The 27681-nt window shown below is 39.3% G+C and overlaps 3 protein-coding genes across 7 annotated transcripts in view; 1 reads left to right on the forward strand and 2 right to left on the reverse strand.

Annotated features, from left to right (window-relative positions):
- LOC144001925 (uncharacterized) overlaps window positions 1–13674 on the reverse strand; it is a 33784-nt gene extending 20110 nt beyond the window's left edge. Inside the window, exons 1-8 of one of the 3 annotated variants that reach the window (XR_013278634.1) lie at window positions 13533–13674; window positions 7773–7903; window positions 7151–7690; window positions 3346–3474; window positions 3099–3255; window positions 2939–3021; window positions 2018–2106; window positions 1704–1839 (exon numbers count right to left, since the gene is read on the reverse strand). Coding sequence is in view for 2 of the 3 variants with exons in the window: in XM_077496581.1 (XP_077352707.1) it covers window positions 1746–1839; window positions 2018–2106; window positions 2939–3021; window positions 3099–3255; window positions 3346–3474; window positions 7151–7672 (1074 nt within the window). In the remaining variant the exon portion in view is untranslated. Of the gene's footprint in view, window positions 1–108; window positions 1840–2017; window positions 2107–2938; window positions 3022–3098; window positions 3256–3345; window positions 3475–7150; window positions 7691–7772; window positions 7904–8028; window positions 8523–13532 lie in introns of those variants that run through there. The other 2 variants (XM_077496581.1, XM_077496582.1) reach the window with 2 other exon arrangements.
- On the forward strand, window positions 7816–13028 carry cimip2b (ciliary microtubule inner protein 2B). 2 transcript variants are annotated; one of them, XM_077496583.1, is made up of 7 exons: window positions 7816–7919; window positions 10150–10270; window positions 10338–10495; window positions 11793–11947; window positions 12302–12434; window positions 12595–12780; window positions 12850–13028. In XM_077496583.1, the coding sequence occupies exons 2-7, from the start codon at window positions 10215–10217 to the stop codon at window positions 12942–12944; spliced, it is 783 nt and encodes a 260-aa protein (XP_077352709.1). In that variant the 5' UTR covers window positions 7816–7919; window positions 10150–10214; the 3' UTR covers window positions 12945–13028. The 2 variants fall into 2 exon arrangements, with proteins under 2 accessions (XP_077352709.1, XP_077352711.1); XM_077496585.1 differs by lacking the exon at window positions 7816–7919 and having other exon boundaries at window positions 9412–10270.
- Window positions 12990–27075, reverse strand: LOC144001924 (uncharacterized). 2 transcript variants are annotated; one of them, XM_077496579.1, is made up of 10 exons: window positions 26796–27075; window positions 22253–23423; window positions 21946–22144; window positions 20043–20843; window positions 17049–17125; window positions 16764–16938; window positions 16595–16700; window positions 16473–16519; window positions 15677–16172; window positions 12990–14644 (listed from the first exon to the last, which is right to left on the reverse strand). In XM_077496579.1, exons 2-10 carry the CDS (start codon window positions 23366–23368, stop codon window positions 14560–14562), a joined length of 3102 nt encoding a protein of 1033 aa, XP_077352705.1. In that variant the 5' UTR covers window positions 23369–23423; window positions 26796–27075; the 3' UTR covers window positions 12990–14559. The 2 variants fall into 2 exon arrangements, with proteins under 2 accessions (XP_077352705.1, XP_077352706.1); XM_077496580.1 differs by lacking the exon at window positions 26796–27075 and adding an exon at window positions 24878–25216.
- Window positions 27076–27681: the final 606 nt, after the last annotated feature.

Below are 27681 nucleotides of genomic sequence, written 5' to 3' on the forward strand. Positions count from 1 at the left end.
TTTCTCCAAAAATAACGTCCTATTGAATGCAGAAAATTCAATTTTGAATCACTATTGCCTCCTGTGGCCCCCCAAAAAATATGAAACTGCACACACCCTTTTCCATTTTTTTTTTTTTTTTTTTTTGTGTCACTCACTCACACAAACAAACATGGTCTCCCAGGCAGTGAAGCGAACCCACGCCAACAAGCACTGAAGGAAAGTGACGGTTCAACTCCTCCACCCAGATCAACTGCACACACCCTTCTTCACGTAAGAAATGTGCATGTGACGTCACATCCGCAGACAGTGGGCAGGAAATTCAAACCCGAATCCAGTCTAACAACTATTAGCCAGAGGCTTGCAGGAGTACCCATTGTGAACAGCTAAGGTGTTAAACTACTAATTGTGGGAATGCTGAAGCATTCCCACATATGTTATTGTGATTTTTATTCTCAACACTTTTTTTTGCCACCTAACAACTCTTACATAATACTTCCAATTTACATTGTTCACATTTCAACTCGCTTAAAAAATTAATGCCTCCTGGGTATATATCGTCTGATTCCACATTATTTACACTATTTGCACAATTTAACATTTAATACATTGAACTTGTCCTAAGTATCACTTACCATGCCCACTTCCATATATAAATAACTTATCATCATTACCAGGTGTCTGATATTCCTTAATGGCACAGTTGGTAAAGCGTATTGTCTAGTAACCAAGAGGTTAGAATTTCATAATTTAGCTCTCAATTTTCTTTCAGCATTCCCACGCAATTTCGCCTGCAATTGCACTTAGTCTAGTTAGAAGATGTTTCAGTCATAAATGGTCAAATAAAAAGGCTTTTATAAATATATTTTTGAGGCTGTTACAAAGAGCAGTTTTAAGGTCTCTTTTCATTTCCCAGAGCATAAAAGTTATTAAAAAAAAAACATAAAATGATTTGAAGATTGTAATGTCATAAACTAGGGCGTGTTTTTAGCCTCACTGCTAGCTTGTGTGTCTTGGGATCCTGCTGCAAAACAAAGTTCCTCGCCTCTAACGTCACTCACAAAATATTTATGTAAATGGACAGAGCAACCAATAAAAGTAAAAAAAAAAAATACACTGTAATGTGAACCTCCAAAACCAAATCGAACAGAAGACGCACGTGTCGACATTAAGTGAATGTTGTGTTGTAATCCAAACAGAGATAATTCTGATTTCTTTCTTTACCGAGTCTCTTTCTCCTTTTCATTTGTATTGTATGTATTCATGCACTAAAAAAGTATGTCGCAACACAATCATGAGGAATTAAATAATTACTTAATTTACATTTATTGCAAATAACGTAATGTACCAAAATAAATGTTGAAAAACAAGCAGTTCTAAAAAAAAAAAAAAAAAAAAAAAAAAAAAGTAGGTTTTCACCTGCACATAATGGTTCATAATTATTAGGAAAAACTCATTTACCATATAAACAACAAATCTTGAGACAATCACTAGCATTAGTCTCAATGCTTTTGTCTCTGACAGTATAGACTTCATATGGAAGGAACTTGTGGGTTGCAAAAAAATGTACACAATAAAAAAATACTTTATCTTTTGTCTATATTCTATCCACAAGTATTTACACATCAAATTAACATTCATAGTGAAAGGTATTGCATGTTACAAACGTACATGATACAAAATACTGTAATATTAATCTAACGTGTATATTTATAATAACTTACATTAAGCTAAGACGTTAAAATTATTTGGCATTTCCTGCCGCGTCAGGTAAGGACGGGGAGAGTTCTCCGTCTCATCCTGAACATTTGGCTCAGGTGTCGCCGCGCGGCGTTTCTGTCCAGAGACTGAATCAGTTGGCTGCAACGAAAGAACAACAAGAACACGTTGAACGGAGCCGAGATGAGCATTCAGTGGCCAACAGGAAGCGGTCAGAGAGGGTGGCCGCCCGCCATCTTGGAGCAGCCCCGCATCATCGTGTACCATATGGCACGCGCACGCTCCCCACTAAGAGCTTATTTACAATATTTCCACTCACTCGTTTGTATTTTGAAGACCGGACTCGTTTCTCTTCAAAGACACATGCTTGATCTTCCAGTTCTTGTAGCTTCTGTGTGCGATGTCTCCCTTTTTAGAAAAACAAATTCAGTTATTTTCTTTTTCAAAACTGATCATGTAAAATCCGTCACGCGTTTTCAACCTGCTCTAATTTGGTCATTTTTCATCCGATTTAAAAAATGAGAACATGCTTGCGTTCCCCAAAGCCTTGCCGTTCTAACGGGCCATTTCTGAAATCTGTATCTCAAACCGTTGAGTCGTGAGAGCCTTTTGTTCGAGGTGTGCGCTTTCTCATAGAACTCAATTGAAGCAAAATGTTCGCCCACCTGGTAATTACGAAATGTGTGTGCGTGAATGCGCATATTTGTTAAAGAGACAGTAACCCATTTTCAGTTTGTTGATTATGGCTTAACTTCCACATTTCTTGATCAATTAAAACCATTTAATTGATTAGCTAGGCCAGGGATTCTCACACTACAGCCCACACACAGCGGTGGCCATCTTGGCCAATTGATTAGCTAGGCCAGGGACTTCAGCACCACTGCGCACGCACACACACACAGAGTGGTGGCCATCTTGTCCAATTGTTGAGGTGCACCCAGGATTCTCGGCCCCTGCCCACACAGAGTGGCGGCCATCTTGGCCAATTGATTAGGTATGCCAGGGATTGACCTGATTTCAACAGGAAGTGACCCAGAACAGACCTAAATTCAACAGGAAGTGACTTAATTTCAGCAGGAAGTGACCTAAAAATGACCTGATTTCAACAGGAAGTTACCCTGAACTGACCTAAAATCAACAGGAAATGACCTGTTTCAACAGGAAGTGACCCAGGATGGACCTAAAATCAATAGGAAGTGACCTAATGAATTGGGTAAATCGTTATGAAACAGATTTCTACCTGTATTTTATTGTCCTTAGTTTTGTTGTCCAGTAGGTTGAATGTGCTCATTTGCTGCTCTCTGGAGCCGAGATCGAACTTTTCTGTTAAAAAAATAAATACATGTAAAAAAAAAAAAAAAATCTGCTGTCAAATATTTCACTCAAATGTAAAAACTCACGTGGGTGTGTTGATGTTATGACTGATTCTGAAGCTGATCGCTGTCGAAAATGTCCATAAGAAAAATCTTTAAGCTGTTTGTGTTTGTTGGAAAGACTCTCAAGCTTAGCTTTGTAGAAAGAAAGAGGTTGGCCTAATGACTGACAGCTGCTGGAATCCTGACAAGAGGAGGAGTAGGAGGAAGTCATTAGTAAACAGGATGGCATGATCAAAATAAAAAATTTTTTTTTAAAAAGTCTGTCATTTACCTGAGCCCTCTCCACGTGGTAGCCACCATTAGCAAGCTGCTGCTTGGCGATGTCCTCCCATATTTGGCACACCTGGTCCAAGTACCTGAGCCCAGGACTCAGGTCCGTGGAGAACACCTCACGGGAACCCTGAAACACGGCACGAGATAGGAAGGTGACAAAGAAGAACACAATGACTCACTCATTGTGAGGTATCATTCGTGTTTAACAGTTAGCATCAACTTTAGCTTGTGAACTCATCCGACAATTTTGAATCTTCATTGATGCTAACATGCATGTCAACTCTGAACCCGGAACCTCAGAATGGTGAGACAGCCGTGCTAACTACTAGGTCAGCGATCTTTCCTTTTTTTTTTTTTAAACTAAAAAGAGAAATTGATACCAGTTGCGGCTAGCTAGGGCACTGCCCCCACACTCACCAACAAGATGAAAAGAATGGTGAAAATGGAACAAAAATACTTTGAAATGTACATCTATTTTTTAGCTGAGGATGATTCATACTGTATAATAAATGATATGAAGCTTTCTAGGAGCATTTGGAGTTTTAAATGAGTGATACGCACAACACTATCACGTTTGGTGTTCAGTGACGTGTGAACTTCCAGTTGGCGTTCTCTGTTGAACGTTACCATGAATGACATAATGAAGAATTGCCGGGCATTAAAAATTCATGAGAAAGCTTGAAATGAGTTTCAAGTTCTTAGTTCTCAATGTTTCTCTTTAATTTTGAAGGTAAGTTTGCTAAAGTATGTTGCTAGCTTCCTGATACAGTTAGGCTAACTTCGAGACATATTGGCATTGTGTGGCTTAGGCTAATGTAACTTGTCAGAGGTTCATGTTTACATGCGGCAAGAGTTATTATCTGGAAAATTTTCATGTGAGGCATTTTTATTACTTGCCACTTGAGTGTTGAACTGTAGTGGGCATTTTGGACAGTCACGTGATCATCGTGACGTATCGCGTGCGTAAAATACAGATTGATTGGATGGCGGCAAAGGCGCTCACGAGTAATTATCGCATCCCACGGCGGACATCAAAGGTGGAATTTCGCCTTACAACTAAAGAAGCACTTCTTCAAAAGCAGTACAGCCATGGAGGACACGCCAAAGATTTGTTTCCAACTGAAAGTCGGATAAAACTGACAGATCCAGCCGCCGGCGAGTCGAAGTGGACGGTAAACATCCGGGTGAGTTGTACTCTGCTAGGCTAAGCTACATGTCGTGTGCTAAGCACGCTTTAGCCCACATTAGGAGCCTCTGTGAGGCTATCACTGTTGCAGTCAGATTTAATGTCGATTGTGCGCTCGGCAGCCATTTTAAAACTACGGTGGAAAACCCAGTGCGACGTGTTAACTAATAAGCAACTTAAGATGTTGCTGGGCGAGTGTTGAGTGGTTTGTCACTCAAGTCATTAACACAATAAAAATTAGTTTGTAACTTCAGTAAAGTTAACATATGCGGAAACAATCATGCTAACTTTGTTTCTTCTTCTACTTCCTTTCCTTTGTATTTTCCAATGTGGTGGTCATCTGTAGTACAGTAAGAGCAGTGTAAACAGTCGTGCAGATTTTTTATTTTAAAAATTGGTTTAACTAAAAAGGCATATGTGTACCCTGCTTTAAATTGTATTTTTTGTATGTTTATGTAGGAAATTATTACAGTCTTTTGTATTCTTTAATCCAGGCAAAATGACTTCTGCTTAAATCTTGCGTGTCGTGAAGTGCTCTTTCGACACGGTTCAAAAAAACTAAATTGCAAAGATCTTACATTTCGGTAATTACTGTCTCTCTGGCATTCTGACAAGGAGCGTGCAAGGTTATTTCCAACCTGTTTCGCTTGATTCATAGCATCACATTTTTTTTTCCCTTCAAAATCTCCACGTACCTTCCCCAGTGTTTAAACAACAGAAAAAAGAAAAAAAAGATTTAATTAAATATAATTATCATTTTTAAATGACTGGAAAGTATGTAGTGTGGTGTCGTTAGTCAAGAGCTCAGGCGCTTCCTCTGAACTTGCAGAATCATAAAATAAACGCTCGAGAACAAAGGCATCGTGAATGCACAATGTGATGTCCAAATAAATTGTCTTTAAATGAAAGAAGCAGCACCTCAATGTCGTTCCAGTGAAAGGGAATGAGATCTTTTGGACAATTCCATCCTCCTAACTTGATGGCAACAGTTTGTGGACGGTCCCTTCCTGTTCCGACGTGAAGGTGAAACTACGGAGCTTAACGCCTTGATTGACTGATTAATTAACTCGCAAACACTTCAAGCGAAAGATCAGACTAACTGCTGAAATTTTCCCTTCCATTGCTCTCACCGCCTGCGGGCGTAAAGTCATGTAGGCGGACTGGTTTATGATCTCTTGCAACAGAGACGCATTTGTGTCGGGTCGCCAGCGTGACAGCGGTGCCGAGTGAGTAATCGCATGTGTGCGGGATGAACGCAGTTTGGAAGAAAGGACTGAGCGGGTACGCGTCTCCCCTTCACTTTTACCTTGACAGAGGAAACAAGAATCAGCATGTTGCTGGAGGATTTAATTGATGTCATCTTCAAGCTGCTGCTGGCACTCTTTAATAGACTCCACCCAAAATTAGCATGTGTAGTTTGAGGGGGGAGGGACCCTATCTATCCCCTATGACAGGGGTCAACAAACTTTACTGTCAAAAGAGCCATTTTAGGCCAAATAAACAAAAAAAAATCTGTCTTCAAAATATTTGAACATTGTGATGAACAAAATAGGATGGACATATTATGGTAAAAAAAAAAAAAAAAAAAAAAATGCCGCTCTTCTTCCTTTTTTGGACATTTTGACAATTTTGTGTACATTTTACGGTAATTTTTGGGATTAATTTTTTTGTTTTTGGACATTTTATAGTTACTCTTTAAACGTTTTCTTTTCTGACTTTTTTTTTAAAACAATTTTTTCCAACTTTTTGGACAATTTTGTATACTTTATATGATAATATAAAGTGATTTCTTCTTTTGTTTTTGGACATTTGATAGTTTTTGAATGTTTTTCCTTTTCTGCCTTTTTTTGCTAACAATTTGTTTTGGCAATTCCAAAGACATTTTATGGTAATTTTCTGCCTTAATTCTTTTGTTTTTTGGACATTTTATGGTTACTTTTTGAACGTTTTCTTTTTTTTCCTTTCTTTTTTAACTTTTTGGGGGGGAATTTAGTGTACATTAATATGGCAATTTTCTGATCTTTTTGGACATTTCTAGGTACTTTTTTAAAAAACTTTTTCATCTAACTTTTCGACTCTTTCTAACAAGTTACAAATTTAGACATTTTTGATTATTTAATTACTCATTTTTAAAATGTGAATTCACTTAAATAATATTTTATCTAAAAATATTTTTAAGCATAAAATAAAAATAATAAAATTACATTATATAAAAATGAACATAAATAATATAAAATATAATACAATTTATATAAAATGTATTTTACCAAAAATGCAAAAATATATATATTTTTTTTAAATCAAAAAATATATATTTTTAAAAATACTGTATGTAAAAAAGTTTATATTAATTTTTACTTTTTTTTTTTTTTTTTTTTTTTTTTTTTTTGTAAGCGGTCCACAGGGAACCACAGGTGAGGGACTAAAGAGCCGCATGTGGCTCCGGAGCTGCAGGTTGCCTATGAAATCCTGAAGCTCAAGAGCCAAACCCTGACCCTAAACCCTGACCCTAAATCCAACCCCAACCCGAACATAAATTTCCAATAGTAATCCCAGACCAAACCCTCAACCTTAAGCCTTATCCAAACCCAATTCCCATCCTCACCTCCGATCTTACCTGCATTGGCTCCATCCTGCTTCTGTGCCACCCTGGAACGGACGGCCTGACGCTCTTCCATGAGCCAAAACTCTCAGACCTCATCATGGAGGTTCTGTGTCGAGAGGCAGCGCGAACGCATTGATCGTCTCCGTGGGGCTCAGATTGTCGCCGGGACTCGGATCTCTTGAGGGCTTGTCTCAGTTTGGAGTTAAAGACGACGGATCCTTGAAGTCTGCTGGGACTTGTCGGTTGGGAGACGGCAGGCGGCGTTGGATAAGGGGGCAGCGAAGCAGACCCAGCTGATGAGAACGGTATGTAGTTGTCATGCGCTACCCCTGATGCAAAAGAATCCATCTCTGCAATATCCGTGCTGGCTGTCTCCACTCCAGAGTCCACCGATTCTGCTCGCACGTTTTTTCCCAAGCCCGAAGAAGAAAGGGAAGGGGGTTCCTTGGGAATATCCTCCAGCAACTCGGGGTCCGGGCTTTGCTCAGCCACCCAGGCCTCCATCAGATTCCCAAAACTCCTGTAAAGATTCATCGCCGCTTGCTCATACACCTGCAACAAAGAACGAGGGCAATTCTGGAGGCGAGTTGCTCAAGCAGAATTCAAAACATCCCATTCAGGTCCGCCCCCGCACCTTCGTCACCACGCCTTCTTCTCCACGTCGCCCGTCCTGCCTCGCCGCAGAACCGCATGCTCACACTCGCGCCTCGCTGTCGCTCACGTAGTGGAACAATGACGATTCCTTCGTTGGGGACTCGCGAATACCTGTGAAACACGCAAGGTATGACATGACCCAAGTCTGACAGGAGACTTAGATTTAAGAAACTATGTGAACTGGATTTTTTTTCCCTTTGGTAAATACTGTACACGCACACACACTCTACACTTACCTGTAGTTTTTGTTAAGCGTCTCCTTGGGTCACATAAAATGCACTATAACAATAAGGCCAATATCATTTTTACCAATGTGCATTAAACTTATGATATTATAAAGAAACCAATATTTACGATATATTATATAGGAGGAAAATCCCAAATTAATGTGTGAAGTCTTGTGTTTGTCATGTCTGGGGTCACGCTAGGGTTAAGTTTGAGGTCATGACCTGTTAAGTTGAGTTCATGACCGTGAGGTCAAGTGTCTGTTATGTAATGATGTAACCATCATCTGGTTTCAACTGGAAAGACGCTATGTGATGTCATGAGCTTTGTGATGTCAATCTTTAATCCTTTACTTAGCCACAACCAATCAGATCAATTCTGTAGTAGCAGTCTGAGAATTGTGTGTGTTTGCCGGATTATTGCTTTCTGTCCCTCTGTGCAACTCTTTGTTTCTCGTCTAGTCAAGTTTGTTCTTACGCCTCTCGACGTGAATAAATAGTTAAAACCTTATTTGTGTCTGCGCTTTGGGATCCAACCTCCAGCATGTGACAATATTTTAAGTGTAAAAATTCTGCAGTGTTCAGACATTACCATTATTTTTTACCATCATTATTATTATGTGCATTATTTATTTTTAATAGTACAAAAATTAGGAGGAATTTATTATTTTCACCCTCTTCATATGACAATTTTTCTTCTTGTAATTCATTTCTACATTTCATATTTTTTAAATGTTTTGCTCCAACTATTTCTTCTATAAAATGTCAGTGAGTGAGGAGTATGTAGTAGTCATAATTACAGTAAATATTTGTATGAAAACCGCTTCTAGGCCATAAAATGATACAGTAAATTCTGTAGAGTAAATTTTACTTAAAACTTAGTCTATTTGGTCCCACTCTAGAGTAAAATTTACACTTGAAGAGAGTCAAATATTCAGACTAAATTTTACTCAAAGTATTTTAGTGTGTACGAGAGAATCACATAAAACCTACTAAAGACTTTTCACTCAGGAAGTAAAGTCATCTTTGCAAGGAGATATTTTGACTAAGTTTTACTAGTTTATTTAAAAAAAAAAAAAAAAAAAGTTATTACTTCAGCTTGGGAGACTGCCACTCTACCACCTGAGCTATGCCACTCCTATACTGGTTGCTTCTATCCAAGATGTTGGTGTCAAGTCTAATTTACTCTACAGAACTTAGTGAGATCAAAAAAAAAAAAAAAAAAAAAAAAAAAAAAAAAAGAGATATGAACATGAAATGTTGGCAGCGCAAACTTCACATGTTGTGACCAATTCGTGACAAGAGGAAGTTTACTGTCATACTAAGCATAAGACCAAGACAAGTACATATTATCTATTTTAAACTGTCCCATAACTTGCACTAGGCTATGACAAGCAAAATTTAATTGAAATGCATTGAGGGGAAAAAATAAACACAGAAAGCCCCCGAAAAAAAAAAAAAAATGGAATTCTGAAAATTATTTAACTTAGGTCGTGACTGTAACTCATTTGAATTATTATTATAGGTTGTCACTGAAGCCTGAAACTGTATTTCGCAACATGAGTGGCGATCGGTATGACAGTAGGAATGTGTAGAATGGACATTCCTATGTGCTGATATGATCTGAGCTCCTTACATCAAACACAATCGCTATTGCACAAGAGCAAACGTGGCCGCTTTCCTCGCACTGCGGAATGTTCACAATCAATGTGATTGTTTTGCAAACTGGAATATATTTGATCTCTTTTTACAAACACATTGACATAAAAATGTTTAAGATTAAAAGGCAGATAAGCATTCAATATGAAATTGTTTTCGTTTTAAATTCCAGTTAATGACATCTAGCTTCCTAATTGTCACTACAGAAGGGGGGATAAAATAAAAATAATGGATAGATCGATTAACTTATTTGCCACTATCTACCACTAGAGGGCGCTGTTACACATTAATGTAAACGCACGTTTCATGTAATGCCGAGCATCAATAGGAACATGTTGATTACCTTGCGACAGAGACAAACAAAATAAATGATTCCGCTTATTTATGATACACGTTTCCATCATTTTCATCGTGACCATTTGAAAGAGTGAACCTCTCAGGGCCATCACTCAGTTTAGCGGCTCTTGTGTGTAGCAACCAAGCAAGCCAATACCTGAGCAACCAGTCAACAAGAGCGCAGGTGATCCAATGGCGCCGGTATGGAGAGAGAATTGAGCACAGTTCTGTTGGAACGACAGCCACGGTACATACCAGGGTGAGTACGCTCCTCCGGGATGATCATTCTAGGGCAAAAATTACATTTACGTATTTATTTTTTTTAGCTACTCGGGTTATCGTCCACAGCTAAAGTTCAAAATAGGCAAGTCGTATGGCCAGCTGATGGCTGAGCTGCGGAACCCGGTCCTGCCCTCGAGTCCTGATGGGACCCTCAGAAGCATCCCTGAGAGACACGCCGGACGGATCATGCCCGGTTACACCGGTAGATATATTACACGCATCTTCTTTAAAAAAAAATATTTCTAACATATATTTAAAAAACATAGCTTCTTTGCACCCTCACTCTACTAAATATGGCATTCTGATTGTTTCGTTTATTGAATATGAACTAAGCAGCACAATCCAACTGTTTTATCATTCTCAGGGGGCGGGCATTTTGTTAGTTGCTGTCCACGCGTAACGACCAATCACAGCTCAGCTTGCGAATGTCACATGACCAAACGCAGCAAAATGCTGAGCTGTGATTGGTCATTACTTCAGCCTTAAACAACCATGATGTCATTTTTAGTCGACAGCAAGTGGCAAAATGGCCGCCCCGTGATAATGATAAAACGGGTAGATTTTGCTGCTTAGTTCCTATTCCACAAACGCAATAGTAAGAATATTTTTGGGTTGACTTCCCCTTTAAATAAGTATAATTTTCGCACATTTTTACAGTAATATTTTAGTAACTTACATACAAGTGTAAATAGAAGTCAACATTATGCAGTGTAACGTAAACATTTCTAGGTTTGGTCATGTGACATTCACAAGCTGAGCTGTGATTGGTTACCTGAGCCCTTGTGATGTCATTTTCAGGCGACAGCAAGTTGCAAAATGTGTTTTTAAATGTACGTGAAAAATAATTAAAGTATCAAATTAAGTATAGGCAAAATATTAACTTTTTTATTGCTATAATGGGCTAAATAAGTGAAGTATCCCTTGAATTAAAACATAATTGGTCAATATATCTTACAGCTAAACACTGGAGTTGAGAGATTAATTGTGTCTGTCATTCCTGATTAATTAATGGGAAAAAAAAAAGTGTTAAACTGTCATGGTTTGGGTTGGGTTTTGGTTAGTTTTTTGTTTTACTTTTGTTATGGTTCGGATTTAGTTTTGGTTTTTGTCTTTATCCTCATGCTTCTTTAAGTACAGTCATGATCTGCGTTTTGCATTGTTGTCCTTGTGTACCATCCTAGTCTTGTCAAGCATTGTCTTGTCCACCTTCCTCATGTGTCAACCAATCAGCATCCTCCGCCTCTTTCCCAGCTGTGTCTAATTGCGTCAATTACTGTATGTGTATTTAGTTTCTTGTCTCCCCGCTGTCCGTTGTCGATTCATTGTCATTTCCTCCTGACATGCTGCTGGATATTTGCCCCGTAGTTCCTCCCAAGTTTGCTTTCCCTGAGTTTTTTTGTTGTTTCTGAGCAGTACCTCGTTTACCTCCTTGTTTTGTTCTATTAAATGCCTTTTTTGGCTTCATCTCTGCCTCCTTGCCCTGCGTTTCCTGCCTGTAGGTTTCATCCCCAGAAGGCAGAACTACATTTCCTGCAGCTATGCGGAAACATGTCAGAGAGCATTTTCTGACTTTTACCAGAAGACGTACGCAAATATTCAGCGGGCGTCGACGGATCCATCGCTCGCTGTCAACTACTCACAACGGCAGGCGGAGGTTCGCGCCTTAATTTCTGGGACTACATTACGCAGTTGCAACTAATCATCGAATAAACAGTTTTGACAGTTCAATGTATGAAGCAGTTCACAGCACTGGTAAAAATAAAGGCATTATAGCTTTTGGATTACATTAGCGAGCTTTCAGGTGTACCTAGCATGCTTGAATCAGGTCCCCCATGCTGAATTATGAATGGAGGAGCTCAGTTTCAGTTCAGTGTAATGTCATCCACCCTACCAAAAGGGAAGGCCACATAAATAGAAACATTCACAGTAGAATCACTTAGATACATAATTCCCAGTTCTAGTTGTTTTTTTTGTTTTTTTAGAGGAATGTTTTGTTGTTCATTCTTAGGTCCAGAGGTCAACAGCGCCCCTAACTGCAGTTTCGAACCAAGTAGCGTCCTATAAGCCCTTGAAGAGTTTCACCCCCATTGCAAAACCGTATTTGTTGGATGATTGCAACCCTTACAAGTACTACATGTCAGGTACTAAAAAGGGCTGGTGGGTAATATTTCAATTAACGAAGCTTTTTGTCCAAAATAATGATAAAAAAAAATAAAATGATGCAGTCCACTTGCATCAGGCTACGTAGAGCCGTTTCCAACCACACTCATCAAAATGAGCCGACACTTTATTTTTTTGAAGGCTTTACAGGACATGTGCCGAAATCCCGCTTCCTCATCGGGAAAGGCTACCCCGTTGCCACCAACGAGGCCCTTGCCCAGTTCGGGAGGCAGCAAGGGGGCGGGGACTGCGCGCTACCATCCATACGTGCGATCTATCCATCGTGCCACAGGGGTGTGGTGCCATCATTCACCGGACACATCCCAGGTAAAACAGGAAATACATCTCAGATGATCTGCAATTAGTTGAACTAAACTAGCATAAATCATCCCCCAGGATACAAATTCATGTACGGGCACACCTTTGGCCGCCTTTCCAAGAAAGCTTTGGAGAAAAGTGTCAAGAGAAGACCCCGTCCCAAAAAATACTGAGAGGAAAACTGATTTGGGAAAAACAAGGAAATAAATGTACTCGTACATATGCTACTGTTTTATTGAAATGATTGTCTTTGGACATTAAAGGATGCATTCCGACACTGTAAATCATTTCTCACACATCACAGCATTCCATAGATTATTGCAGGTTATGGCGCAAGTCTCCATTTTGTAAAGTTACACAACTGTAGTTTTAATTAGTCTACAATATGGCTTAGAGGACATCGCTCTCCATCAGACCATTTCCAAACCTTAATTTAGAATTCATTTACATAAAAACAAATACAGTAAGCTTGTTTTACTGTAGGACCAACTGTATGTATGCAATATCATGCAAATATGGAGGGGGAAAACATGCAAGGACTTATCTTCAACCAGTAATAACCACATGAACCAGGACGTATGTAAAGGATCAAATGATTTAAAATCATTTAAAAAAACAAACAATACAAAACAAAAAAACAACAGTTGTATGTAGTTGGCTGGAGAAGACCAAAATGGTTAATACAACACCAATAGCTCGCAAATTGTTAGCCAACATAACGAGGTTCACATTAAGAACATGGAATAAAATCAAATACTTACAAAATTGTTGACCAGCAGTCAAAAGGAACTCAAAATTGACAACAATAATAAAGAAGTAACAGAAAATAATTTTGGTTAGCGTGACCATTTTCATTGACTCCATATTAATTTGGTATCATTATGGCAACACTTAAGAAACACCGATATAAACAGTAGATTAGATGACTGCACTGGTAGGAGGAGAAATGTCCCACTGTAATGTAGCTAAAGTGCGTTAGTTAGCATTAGCATCACCACTTTTACTGAGTGTATACTTTACACCCATTCTGGTCAACTCTCTCTAAATTATATTATGATTAGTCACTCCGTTTAAAGCTACAACTGAAGCATGGAAAATGAAATTTGATTATTTAACTGCTACGCTAAGGAACTAAAAGATAAGATAATGAGTATAGTGTTCAAATAAATTAGCTTGGGTGCTTAGGTTAGCATTAGCATGTTTTGTTTTGTTCTTTCACCCACTGACTCGACATTAATTTTGGATTATTATGACATGACAACACCAAAAAGAATGCCAGCATGATTAGGAAATTAGTAAAGCAACACCGAAATGTGGCTAAAGTGCTTTGGTTCATCTTAGCGCCATCACTTCCACTGATACATGATGGAATTTCTGGCTAATTTTGACCATCTGTAATCTGTAGTTTGTTTTAAACCCATATCAGTGGATATTTTTCTTCGGGAAAATGACAGTTTTTTAATTCCTGACTGTGTTTTTTTTCCTTTTTTTCTATTAGTTTGACAGATGGCTGGGGAAAAAAAAAAGAATTTATGTGATGAGTTATGAGTCAGTTCATCAGTCTAGTCTCAACTTTTCAAAAGACCTAACATAAATTTAACGATTAACTTTTTAATAGCTGGCTCAGCTTACATTTAAGTACAGCCAACGCTTGACGAGCGAGGCTGCCAAAGCTGTTAATCTTATTATTCGTGTTCTCTGTGATTAGTGCAGCAGAACGGCCGAGCGCCGTGTTCTTTAGCCTGGAAGACATTTTGTGAAAAGCAGTCTTTTGTCGGTGCGAGCGCCTCACGGCTTCAATGACCTGATGGACTGAGTCAAGAGTCCAAGGTGCGATCTGTCCAGCTGCAGCCACTGTGACGGACGATGACACCTGGAAAAAGGAACACAGGTTGAAGAAATACAGTAGGAATTTTGTGTATGATGTGACAACCCAAATTATGCACAATTTGGATAGCAGTTTCTACCGAAAGCCACTAGGTGACAGTAACGCTCTGCAAAACACCTTTCCGTCTTCCTCACAATGCAGTTTGTGTCAGAATTAGCATTTAAACACATCGGCCGGCAAAATTAATATTCTTCTGATAAATTTGACTGTCATTCTTTTGTTTTAAAATAGCCTCTGAATATACATGTACAATAAATCACTTAAAAAAAACAAACAAAAAAAAACACTATTTCAGTTATGTTTGATTTTACGCCAAAAGCACATTAGAAGCAATACGTCAGCTAGCTAACGGCTGTGCCGCACTATTTGTTTTGAGAGTAGCTAGGGACTAGCTAAGAGTGAGTAACATTTCTGTCTTTACTTTTGTTCTTTCAAGAAATACATTATTTTGAGTTCTGTGAAGGGTGAGTATTTTTGTTTTATTTTCGTTTACAGTGGCTAACTTAATGTATAGTAAAAAAAAAAAGAAAAAAAAAAAAAGGTCCAAATATAACCATAGCCGTTTTTGGCTATAGGTGAAGCTGCCGAGGGCCCCCAAGCCACCAGGGGGCCCCCAAGCTCTATGTGTAGTCTTACTTGAGGATGATTAAAATGTGCTGTCTTTATTCTGTCTCTAATATTTGTTCATTACATCCCATTTTTGATTAAAAAACCCCAAACAAACATAGGACATAAATAAAATAAACTGTGATGTTAAGCAGTGGCTGATGTTTTTGTGTCAGTTTGTGACGCAAAGCGTGAGAATGATTGACATCTAACCCATCTACCCATCCCGTTAGCGAGAGTACTACTAAATAAAACAGACGCCGTAATGTCATCAAGAAGAAGCTATCTCAGCGGCGCGGAAAAACGGAAGAAAAAGAAAACTGATGATGAAAAACGGTCAAAGGTGAAAGGTAAGGGACTTGTTGATGATGGATAGTTGGAGGTGACTTGACTTGACTTGACTTGACTTACCCTTTGACTTGACTCTGTGAGCTCGTCTGCAGCCTGGTGGAAGCATTTGCTGCTCCAAAAAGTTTAGCCCAGCGCAGTCCACCCTGGCAGGGTCTCTCAACGTGAACACTGATGGTGCTTTCATTGTCTTCCTCCATTTTCCCGCAGTCCACACTTACTGGAGGTCTGGCATCAAAGTCATTCTGGCTGCAACCGGTCCCGTCCACCACACACTCCCGCAAGTTCCTCCATTCCGGAACAGAAGCTAAAACCGCCTGCCGCATCGCTTCACGTTTTTTCACCTTAATGCCTGTGAAGAGCGGAGTCGGGGAATCGCACGCCCGCGTCGGGCACGGTTGTCCGCTTTGTAACAACTTGGGCTCCAGCAGCAAGTCGAGCTCAAAGGGCAAGACGGAAAGAGGCTGCAGGAGAAGCAGAAGCTCCTGAAACAGAGGCCGACATCTGCCCAGCGACATGGACAGGAAGCCCCAACCGTGATAGTGTGAAGTCACCACATCTGTGCAGACAGGGAGACACAGCTGACCAATATCGTATGTTTGACTTTTTGACACCCAAAGTACAGCCGAAACACCAGACAATTATTGTCTTTCATTCCTATTACCGGTAATTCTTTCTTTCACTGCCATTGACGGATATAGACGTCAAAATCAATTTTTACTGGGCTGGCAGTGAATAAGTTAATAAATAAAAATCACAATTCGACAACTACATTTTATGTTCACTTGTATTGTCTATGTCTGATATTTGCCTTATTGACATGATATTTTCAGGCTACTGGATATAATGTGCAACTCACCTTTTTGACTGTGGAGGTAACTAAGCCAAAATTCCAACGATCTCAAGCTGAAAGATATTGAGGGGCCTTTGTGAGTGGCAATAAATAAATAAATAAACAAACAAATAAATAAATAAACTAACTTAAGCAATCCCATGATAAAGGCCTTCAGTCTCATGCTGTGGCTGTTGAGCTGTGGACACTTGTTGATTTTACACACCAGGCTGTAGAGAACTTTGGTGGACAGACCTGTTAGACCAAACAAAAGTTAGCATGAAAAAAAAACACAAACTAAATCTAGCTATGTCATACCAGGTTTAGTCGAGACTTCCACTACGGTCCAGGAGGAGTTCCGACGCTGACCGACGACGACGTCTAATTTGTGATCCCTGAGACCGTCTTCGAGAATATTTTGGATGGCCGGACACAAGTGATCCAGGACCAGACTGGCCATCATGGCACTCAGGTAGCTGTTGCCTAGACGCATCTGACGGGATTTGCATTTTGGAAAATGGAGCATCATTAAGCTTAATGATGGCATCTCCCCCCTGATTCCTCCGTGTATTAGTGTGTTTGAACGTAAACAAAAAAACTTACCTTTTCTTCTGGATCTCTGCTGTTGCCGAAATGAGCTATGATTAGGTCCACGGCCCTGCTCACAGACCTCAGTAAACCTGCACACAAAAACAAATAAGTTATAAACACAACGGTGCATTCGGAATATTTGTGTCATTGCATTGTTTCAATTGTTGACTTTATTAGGGCCTAATGTTGTGGCCAGAAATCACAGTCCTGCATGAGACACCAAATATGTTTCATCAGCTTTGTATCTGGTAACTTAGCTAATAATAACAAAAAAAAAAAAAAAAAAAAAAAAAACATCTTCCAGGGGTGTCAAACTCATTTTTATCAAAAGGTAATTTGCAGTTTCGGCTTCCCTCATTGGGCCTTTATGACGGTGAAACCAAAATAAATGTTAATTCATATCGTATTATAACACAACAAATCAGAAATGGTTTGAAATATAATAGTTGTGGGAATCATTCCCACATATGTTATTGTGATTTTTATTTTCTGCCTTTCTTTCAAATTTCTGATATTTTTGGCAAATTTATGGACATACAGTAATTTCCTGCCTATCTTCTTCTTTTTTGGACATTTTATGGATATTGTTTGACATTTTTTGCTATCAATTTTCTAACTTTTTTGGGGGATTTCTTATTTTGATTTTAGGCATTTTATAGTTTCCTTTTAAACATTTTATTTCTGCCTTTAAAAATAATAATAATAATAATAATAATAATAAATCTGCCTTTTTCGCTATTTTGTGTTTTGGGAAATTTTCAGGATTTCTTTTGTTTTTGGACATTTTATAGTCACTTTTTGAACATTTTCTTTTCAATTGAATTAATTTTCTGACTTTTTTGGCAATTCCAAAGACATTTCATGGTAATTTTCTGCTTTCTTTTGTTTCTGGACATTTTGCGGTAACTTTTTGAATATTTTGTTTTCTGTCCTTTTTTAAAAATTCAATTTTCTGACATTTCTGGCAATTTCATGGACACTTTATGGTAAATGCTTGAGTTTCCCCTTCCTTTGTGGACATTTTATGGTCTTTTTTTTCTCTCTCTCTCTTTTTTAATTTTAGGTCAATTTGAAAAATTTCATCTACCTTTCATTTCTGGTTTTCTGACAACTTAAAATTTTGGAGTTTTTTTTGAATATTTAACTGTTTATTTATTTATTTTTAATCTAAAATGATTAATTCATTTGAAGAATAATTTATCTAAGAAATGGACCATATTAAATGATATGGCGGACCATATCTAGCCCCCGGGCCTTTAGTTTTACATCTGTGGATTAGACAGAAATTTTTTTAATGAGAGAAGCATGTTTTTGTTTTTTTAGTCTTGATTTTGATGTTATGTTAAAATCCAGAGGGGTTGAAAAAAAATCCTAATGTGACAAGAATAAATACTCAAGTAAATCACAGATAATTCAGCTAAGTACACAAATGTTTTTTTTTTAATGTATTTTAACAAAACATTTGTAAGATGCAGTTTTGGTTTTCTCTGTACTAACTAGGTCATCACATAGACGTGAGAATGGCTTTCCTCTCTCCATGTCATACTGGCCGGTCCCTGCAAATGTCATGCTGAATTCTTTATGCATGCTGACGCCACCTGCGGGGCCGTGTCGTACCGGCGGCGTATTACCGCCGCTGAAAACCTCCGCCGATTTGCTTGCCTCAAATTTCAAATCATTAAGGATTGGAAGTGGCTCTAACAGGAAAAAAAAAAAAATGGTAATGCAGTTCATAAATCATTAGTGCTGTTTGTACTGCATCATTCCTGTGCGCTCACATAGGCCGGCGAGCAGATGGCTCAGCCAATCCCGTGCAGGGAGAGTTAAAAATAGGTCATGTGTGAGAGGAAGCCCCTTAAGGGCATTTTGAAGGAGCCGCTGAAGCAAAGTGCTTTTCCCCTGCTCCTCTTGACAAGAGTTCCTCGTCGGACAGATAACCCACGGAAAAAAAAAAAAAAAAAAAGAAGAAGTCAGATCATTCATGCTAATTTTGACTCCATTCAGATTCATGTTATACACTTTGATATAGGGCCTCACCGATTAATCGGCCGCCGATTATAATCGGCCGATTATTGGCATTCAAACATCGGCCAATTATTTTCCCCTTATAACGTTATCGAAGAAAACCGAAGTTTCCGACGCTGTGAAAGTACCCTGAATGAACCATTTTGCTCGCATAGCATTAGCAACTAGCAAGTGCGTAGCGTATGTTATTCTGGTTATTCTTTTGTCCCTAAGCGTCCTTTAAGCTGTTTAATGACAACGCAGTTGGAGTTAACAGTAAAACTAAATACACAACATTCAGAATTACATCCACTGTATATTTGAATACAAAACATGCTTCGTTTTTTAAAACATCGCTAGCCTAGCGCGAATAGGAAGTTAGTAAATGCTAACAGGAAGTTAGCATCGACTTCAAATAACGAATATCCACACACAAATCTTGTGGGAACAAATACCCACAGATGAGCTAACACTACGCAAAGGCACAAATTCTTCCCAATGTGTGAAAAACTAGTTATTTTAATAGAATTGATTTTAATCGCAACTTTCTTCTGTACTCACTTTGTGTATACGCTATGGATGCACGTCACCACACTGCCCCCAAGAGGCTATTATTTTAGTTTATACTATACTTATTTCACTTTGTTATTGTTTTTATTTTGTCATTGTCATTTCAGGTTATATTGTAAAATTGATATTTCAAGGAGTGAAAGACTTCTCAAAATTCAAGGACGCAAACATCCAAGGATTATTATTATTTTTTTTGTCTTAACACACATTTCCACATGACATGGCACAAAATAAATCCCCGAGGTCCCAGGTTAGCCCAGTAAGTCCCAAGACTTGTGAAAATAGTACATAAAAGAAAAGGTTAATGCTTTACAGCAGCTGTAAACAAGTACGAATGGTATTTTTGGTGGCATCTGTATTTTTTTCTGCCAAAAATCGGCCTCAAAAATTACATATCGGTCAGGCCCTACTTCGATATCGTGTCACTCTCACCTCTCCTCTGGAGATGACTGATGGATAGAGATTCATACGAGGTGTCGGGTGAGAGGTCCGTCGGATGGCCCAGGAGCAGAGTTTCGCCCTGTTGACCCTCACTGACGCCTTCGGGGCTTAGCTGATGATGTTGGAGACCTGAAGCAGCGAATGAGAGCAGCGAACCCAAAGAGGAGGAGAGCGCGGCTGTGAAACGAAAGCCTTGAGGTTGAGGGGTCTGCGGAAGAGGATTTGCTTGATAGGGGTTGCTGGTTTGAGCGGTAGAATCGGAGAAAATGGACTCAAAGAAGCTCTGGTTCAGGGACTGAGCAGGACTTTGATGGTTCTCCTTGGGGGTTGTTAGGCTGATAAGATCGTGGTAGGTCGGAATTCGAACAAACTTGGGCCGGCACGGACTTGAAAACAATTCCGTACCGGTTTGTGGACTTGTTCCCTCACGATTGACCTTTGAGTTGGTCTGGGTTGCATCTGGACTTGCTCTGGATGTCCTCGGACTACGGTGGGCCTGAAAGCACACGTTCCTGCGGTTGACGCCATCTGGGCTCGGCGTGCAAGTGGAGCAGGTGTCGGAGCTGGAACACGCCTCCATGAAGATAGAGCAATGGTTGCTGACCGATGACGGTTTTGGATTTGGCTTGAAGCTGTCAGATTTCTTGCTGTGTTTTTGTTTCATGTATTGTTCAACAAGGCAACCCAGCTGCCGGGCCTTGGCGTGATGTTCGTCACTGGGACCGAGCACTATGGGCTGGATTGGGAGCGATGTTGGCCTTTGTGGTCTATTGGAGCACGTCAAATTTGTCCCTGGATAAAAAGCAACAACATGCCTCATGTTATTATCAGTTTCTTCTTATAACGGTTCAGCAACCTTTATTGTCAAAAGAGCCATTTTAAGACAAACTACAAAAAAATTCTGTCTGGAGCCACAAAACATTTGAACAATGAAAAAGTGTGTTAGTCCTAGTCTAATGTACTCAAGAGCCCAAGAGCTAATTAGAGCTGCACCATAACAGAAAAACATGCAACATCCAATACTTTGAGATTCATTTTCTACTAGCTTTCATCTTCCATTTTTCCTACATCGTTTTTCATACATGTTGAGATTTTTCTGCCTTTCTGTCATTTTTAGCAATTTTATGGACATATTTTGGTAATTTTCTGCCTCTCTTATTCCTTCTTTTTTGGACATTTTATGGGTATTTCATTTAACTATTTATTTAACTATTTATTTACTTATACATTTTTTTCTGCCTTTTTGCTATCAATTGTATGACTTTTTTTTTTGTGTGCAATTTTGTGGACATTCAATGGTATTCTTTTCAGGATTTCTTTGGATTTAGGAATTTTACTAACGTTTTAAACATTTTCTTTTATGCCTTTTAAAAAAATAATATAATACATTAAAATGTCTGACTTTTTGGCTATTTTGCGTTTTTGGTCATTTACGGGATTTCTTTTTTTTTTGACATTTTAAAGTTACTTTTTAAAAGTTTTCTTTTCTGCTTTTTTAAAATCAAATTTCTGCCATTTTATGGTAATCATCTGCTTTCTCATTTTGTTTTTGGACATTTTGTGGTTTACTTTTTGAACTTTTCTACCATTTTTTTATTCAATTTTTTTTTATTCGATTCTCTGACATTTTTTGCCATTTCATGAACATTTTATGGTAATTTTTTGCTTTTCCTATTCCTTTTTAGGTCAGTTTGAAAACCTTTTCACCTACCTTTCATCTCTATTTCTAACAACTTAAAAATATGGACTTGAATATTTAACTTTTTTATTTTTAAATCTAAGTCATATGATTATATTTAGAGATCCACCGGAGAAGTACAAAAGAACCACATCCGGTTCCAGCGCAGCAGGTTGCAGACCCTCGTTATACCCCAAAACAAAGCACGATGCTTACCTTTCTCAAAGTGACGTTGTTCCTGGTTCGGCATCACACCTTCTTGGGTTGTCTTGCTTGCGGCCCGGCATGTGCAGCAATGGTTGACGCAAAGCAAACATGGCCCGCGCCATTGGTTCTGGACGTGGTCTTTCATCCTTGAGGGGGATTTCTCTTTGGAAGTGCTGGCAAACTCAAAATCCGGGGCCAGAAAATCTGCCTGAGATGGAATAGAGAGAACGATCAAGACGAGATTTTGCTGAGTTAGTGCCTACTTGTTACCCACATTCATAGATAGAACTAGTCAGACATTTTGTTTCAACCTTACTTCCATTCGTATTCGGTCTTGACCGCTCGTCTTAGGACCGACAAAGTGGATCTCAGGGCCGCTGACGCCGTCATCTTCAAGGCAGCCGGTGAAGTTGGACCAGGTTGCACCGGGCGACTGGGACGAAAGATCACAAGTCACCAGCTTGTAGTACGTCTGATTAGTCCCCGTGACCAGTGGGGTTTGGCTTTGGAGACAGGTCGCCAGGTCGGACGCCTCCAGAGAAGAGAGACCTGGAGTGCGGTTTGAGTCAAGATTTTGAGGCTCCTCTTTCAGGGGGCGGTGCACGTTTTGGTCATCGCGCTCACTCGGAAGAGGTTGGAGGTTGAGGAATACGGATCCCTCGGATGATGGGGACGGACACGCCCCCGGGGGGGTGAGATCGTGAGGCATGGCGGGGTTGTTGCTGTGGTTGTACATGGTGCAGAAGTTCACCAGGATCCCGTCGGAGCTGCCGCAGGAGGAGTCACTGGCATAGTCGGTTTGGCTATTTGGGAACAACTCAGAGGAAGACTCGTATTGGTTGCGGACAGAGCGGCAGACGTGATTGGGCGATGCGTCAGAAGCCACGACATCAGATCCGCTGACATGGGTGCCTCGAGCCTGCAGTAAGTCTTCACGGCTCCAGTCCATGTTCCCGTCGTCCGTGATTTTGTGCCAGTTGGAAGCCCCGTGCAACACGAAAGATGAATCCTCGTGGTATTTGTGAAGGTTGTCCCCATCGCTATCCTCGTCGTCCTCATCCAAGTCGGGATTGGGAATGAACGAGTTGTGCGAACGCTGACTTCCTCTCGCTCGAACCTCTTCCTTTCTTGTTTCCTCAGGCGATGAGGCCGAGACGCATTCGCTGGTGCCATCCTCTTCGTCCTCCTCGACGCGGTCCTCGTTGAGGCTACCAAAACTGTTGGAAAAATGCTTGTGACTAATAGCAAGGGGATGCTCTTGGCTGATCCTGTCTTGCTCTGGGAGGGACGCCGCCCGAGACAGGCCCGAGGAGCCCGGCCTCCTCGCTGAGCCGCATAGAGCCTGGACGGGAAGTTGCCAGGCGGGAATCTGAAGCAGCGGGAAGTGGCACGCAATCAGGGTGTCCCCCGAGAGACTGGACGCGCCAATCATACTGCCGCACTCAGATGAATCATATCCACGATCCTCATGCTGTGGAAGTCAAATCCTGCAAGTGCAAAAAAACAGTCATTTACAAACAGGAAGCTACTTTTGATATACTAAAATAAGCCTGGCTTCACTTTTATGTAATTCTGCCATCTCTAAGCGTCCTTTAAGCTGTTTAACGACATCACCGTTGGAGTTTACGGAGAGACTAAAAGCACAATAAAAATAATTAATTAATTATTTATTTAGAATTAATTGTAGATTTAAACAAAACATGCTTCATTGATCAGCCTAAACATAGCTAGCGCTAAAGCTACAGTCAATGGGGAATTGCCTTCAAATGCTAACGGAAAATTAGCATCGACTTCGGGAGTGATATTCCTTCAAATAACGAATATTCGTGTATACATGGCACCACACTGCCCCCAAGAGGCCAACACGCGCAGGAATAGTCGTATTTCTCTTTTATTTTAAAATTGCCAATTATTTTAGAAAACAGTATTCTTATTATACTTCCTTAATAATTTGATTTCTCAATGTCCTTTTAAAGCGGAGACGCGAAATCCAGGCTTTAGCTACGACAGGTGCTTGTTCTCAACCGACAGGTGAACGACGTCGTTACCAGAAGCACCTGTGGCTAAGGCCAAACTCTGGCAGGGTTTTTACTTTCTTGACCTGGTTTTCCCATCTCTACTTTTATATTTAAAATTGCGTTTTCAAGGAATGTCCCTTTCCTTAAAATTCAAGGGACTTTTATTGCCATACTAACGAGTTCATTTTCAGACCGTTGAACTTTTCAATTACAAACTATGCACTGAACTAGTTTATAAAATTTGTGAGCTGAACTTTGAACTCGTTTCCTTGGAAGACGAATTTTCCCAACACTGTCTGTCCTCTACTGTGTGATAGTTACAGTATCAATGCTTGTTTTGATTGCTGTTGGATGGCTAGCAGCTAGCTATAGCTAACACTTTACAACATATTCCAATTACATTTTGGTGATAATCCAGGATAAAAACACGTAGTTATGTTCTTGTTTAAAAGTTTCAAGTGAATTGTCCACCTGTCCCAAATGGCCGAATGTCTATCAATTGATTTTATGATTTTTATTCTTCATGAACCATGTGCAAACAAAACAGCCAACCAACAACGAGTGTCTCCGTTTCACTAGTCGCAGCCGCAGCTCTTCTTGCCAAACATGGCAGCTGCTGTCACAATATTCATAAACATCTCATTATTGCCACTGGCCTCAGAACAGCAAGTACAAAAACAACATTGGGTAAAACGAGCCACATGCTAGCTCACCAATTTCATATGTTGACATATAGCAGCCTGCTCTGGGACATTTCCGTTACAATGCAGCTCTAGTACTGAATAATAGTGGTTAGCATTTCTATTTAAAAGTCATTGGGGCTCTGTGTTTGAATTTTAGCACTGGCCTTACTGTATTCTGTGGATACATAACACATAAAATAGCTTACAAATACTCATAAAAAGTAAGCGAAGTTAAGTTACTTGCGTCTGTGTTGGCATTGTCCTCCAGCCTTTTCCTGCTGCGCACTTAACTGATGATGATTCAGATAAACAACGAGATGCACTTTGCTGCTAAATATTTTGAGTGCGCAACATGAGAAGCGGCCCTGAGCCGTTTCCTCTTTGGAGAAACAAATGCCTCCACATAAACACACAGCATCCCGACCAAAGTAGGAAGGCACCAGAAATCATTCAAATCCTGAATTCTACAACGTCCTCCTAAGAATGAACAAAGTCGCTTTCGTTCCTAGCCTGATCGTCTCCGTCTTTCCACTTTTCTCAGCCTGTGTAAGTAGGTCAGCAGCACTGCAGACAATTCCTGCCGGCACTATGAGGAAAAGCGTGCTCACGCATTCATTCAAACACTGAATTTTTGTTCCACAAACAAATTTGTTTTATATGAAAAAAATATGGATCCCATTTTTGGTCATATTGGTACAATTGTCTCATCTGTTGAGGTGTAAATTTGCTTATTTTATCCTGTTATATATATATATTTTTTTTATATTTGTTTTTATTATTATTATTTGTTTATATATATATATATATATTTTTTTTTAATCCTTTCCTCTTTTATATGTTATGTGAGTTTGTTATGTGGACCTGAGTCTGATTAATAAACGTGATGATGATGATGATACATTAATCCCAGTAAATTTTAACTGTTTGACTGCCAAAAACGTTTAATGACATATTCTAAAATCCTAACGAATGCCGCCAAAAACGTTAATTTACGTTTATATTACTTTTTTTTTTTCTTTCTCTCTCAATGGGCAGCGCAACGTCTTGTACAACGCTGCCTTGTCACTACACAAAAAATATTAGTGTCAAAGTCACTATTGTGCAAAAAAATTTATCTTTTCACAAAAAAAAAAAAAAAAAAAAAAAAAAAAAAGATTGTTTTTCTCTTAATATTTTTGTATTTTCGCTTATGTCACTCCAATGACCTAATCAAATCAAATGGTGATTACTAAAGAACGGAATAAAGTAGAAACATACTTTTTTTTTCTCATGAAAGAATGGAATCCAATCTTTCATATGGTGTCCACCATATTTATGTCGTCATACTGCACAATATTCTGTTTGCTTTGAAATATGAGTGAAAATGCTCCAAATTGGCTGGCACCGTTGGGGTTTTTTTTTTTTTGGTAGTCTTAAACAGCCTGGACTATTCACCAGCCAATCATAGGAATATACATACATTGGGGAAACATTTTTGATAAAGGTCCACACAACACATGTGGAGATAATCCTCTGCAACATAGTATCAGAAGAAGAAGAAAAAAACATCCCTGCCATGGCAACAACGAATAAACAATCTAAGGCCATACTGGAGGGCTCCGCCGAGAACTGTTTGATCACATATTGCAGCCTTAAAAATTGGGTTAATCCGCTGGGTTGGTGGCAGAATTCACGACAACAAAAGATAATCTGTTGACTGTTTCTCAGCGTCAAGGGTTTGCCATTTGCACGAGACACAACCACTCCCCCCCAAAACAGAGTGAGAAGCAGAGTCTGAGGGTTTAGAAACAAAAATATCGGGACATCTGGCTATTATGACAGGAAGTGATTCCACATCAGCATCCACCCTGCATGGGGATGACTCTCGAACTTGAGTTCATGTGGGAATTTTTGGGTCATTTGTGACATCTTGTTCATGTCGGATATGTTTTTCTTCCACATCAAACTCATCCAGCACAGCCCTTAAAGTGATAAAGTGTCCTGTCCAAATACTTATGTTCAACAAATACTGGATGTAAAAACAAAAACGAAATGTAGTGACCCCCCCCCCCCCCCCCCACATGATCCTCAAACAATTAAGGCACAACTTAGTGATTCAAGTATAATGACATATATTGACAATATTATACAGTATTATGACAATATTTCATATACTTACATAGAGCTGTTATATTCACGAGTCACCTCCATCCGCTTCCATTGGGGTCACTTCCATGTGTACGCATCCATAAAAAAAAAATAGAAAATAAAAAATTCAGCTTCCGTCAGAAATTACTTGCATACAAATCAAAAATAATGTGATTTACTGCGCAGTCCAAACTGAAGTTATTCTATCATCCAGATATAGGTTTAGTCATCGAATGAGAAACGGTACCGAGCCGGCATCAAGTGCATCACCAAGGTCCGGACGGACCCCCATGCCCAAGCACCTCTGCCAAACTGGGGGGGAACTGTGACGTCACGAGCCTGTAAGCCAACCAGGAAAGCGGAATTGCAGTATCCAAGACTGCAGTTGGGGTGCGGAATCAGGCAACAGTTCATAACAAAATATATCATAATAGTACTAGCGATGCTATTACTACTACAATACATAATTATTAGTAATTGTAAATACTAAACACGACATATTATATAATAAAAAAAAAAAAAAACATCCAAAGTAAACACCGCCATATATTTTTGAAATAGAAAATATCTGGGGGAAAATTATATACATATATATATATATATATATATATATATATATATATATATATTAAAACAAAATAGAAAAGGAAAAGCTAAAGGTTTTATTATACGTACAATAGTCTTCCATATCGTTTTGGACGTCACAAACAAAATAAAAAGTTGGTTAGGCCTGCCCCCTAGTGGCAAGAAACTACACTTTTATGGGCTGCCTTTTGGACACACCATTAGGTACACTTGCACTATGTAATATAATGGGACATTTGTTTTTACGTTAAAACTACAAATACAATCATACCAAAAAAAAAAAAAGTCACCAAAAAAGGCAACTGTAGATAGGAATAATTTGTATAGATTTA

This window comes from Festucalex cinctus, chromosome 15 (genome assembly GCF_051991245.1).
Source record: "Festucalex cinctus isolate MCC-2025b chromosome 15, RoL_Fcin_1.0, whole genome shotgun sequence".
NCBI lineage: Eukaryota > Metazoa > Chordata > Actinopteri > Syngnathiformes > Syngnathidae > Festucalex > Festucalex cinctus.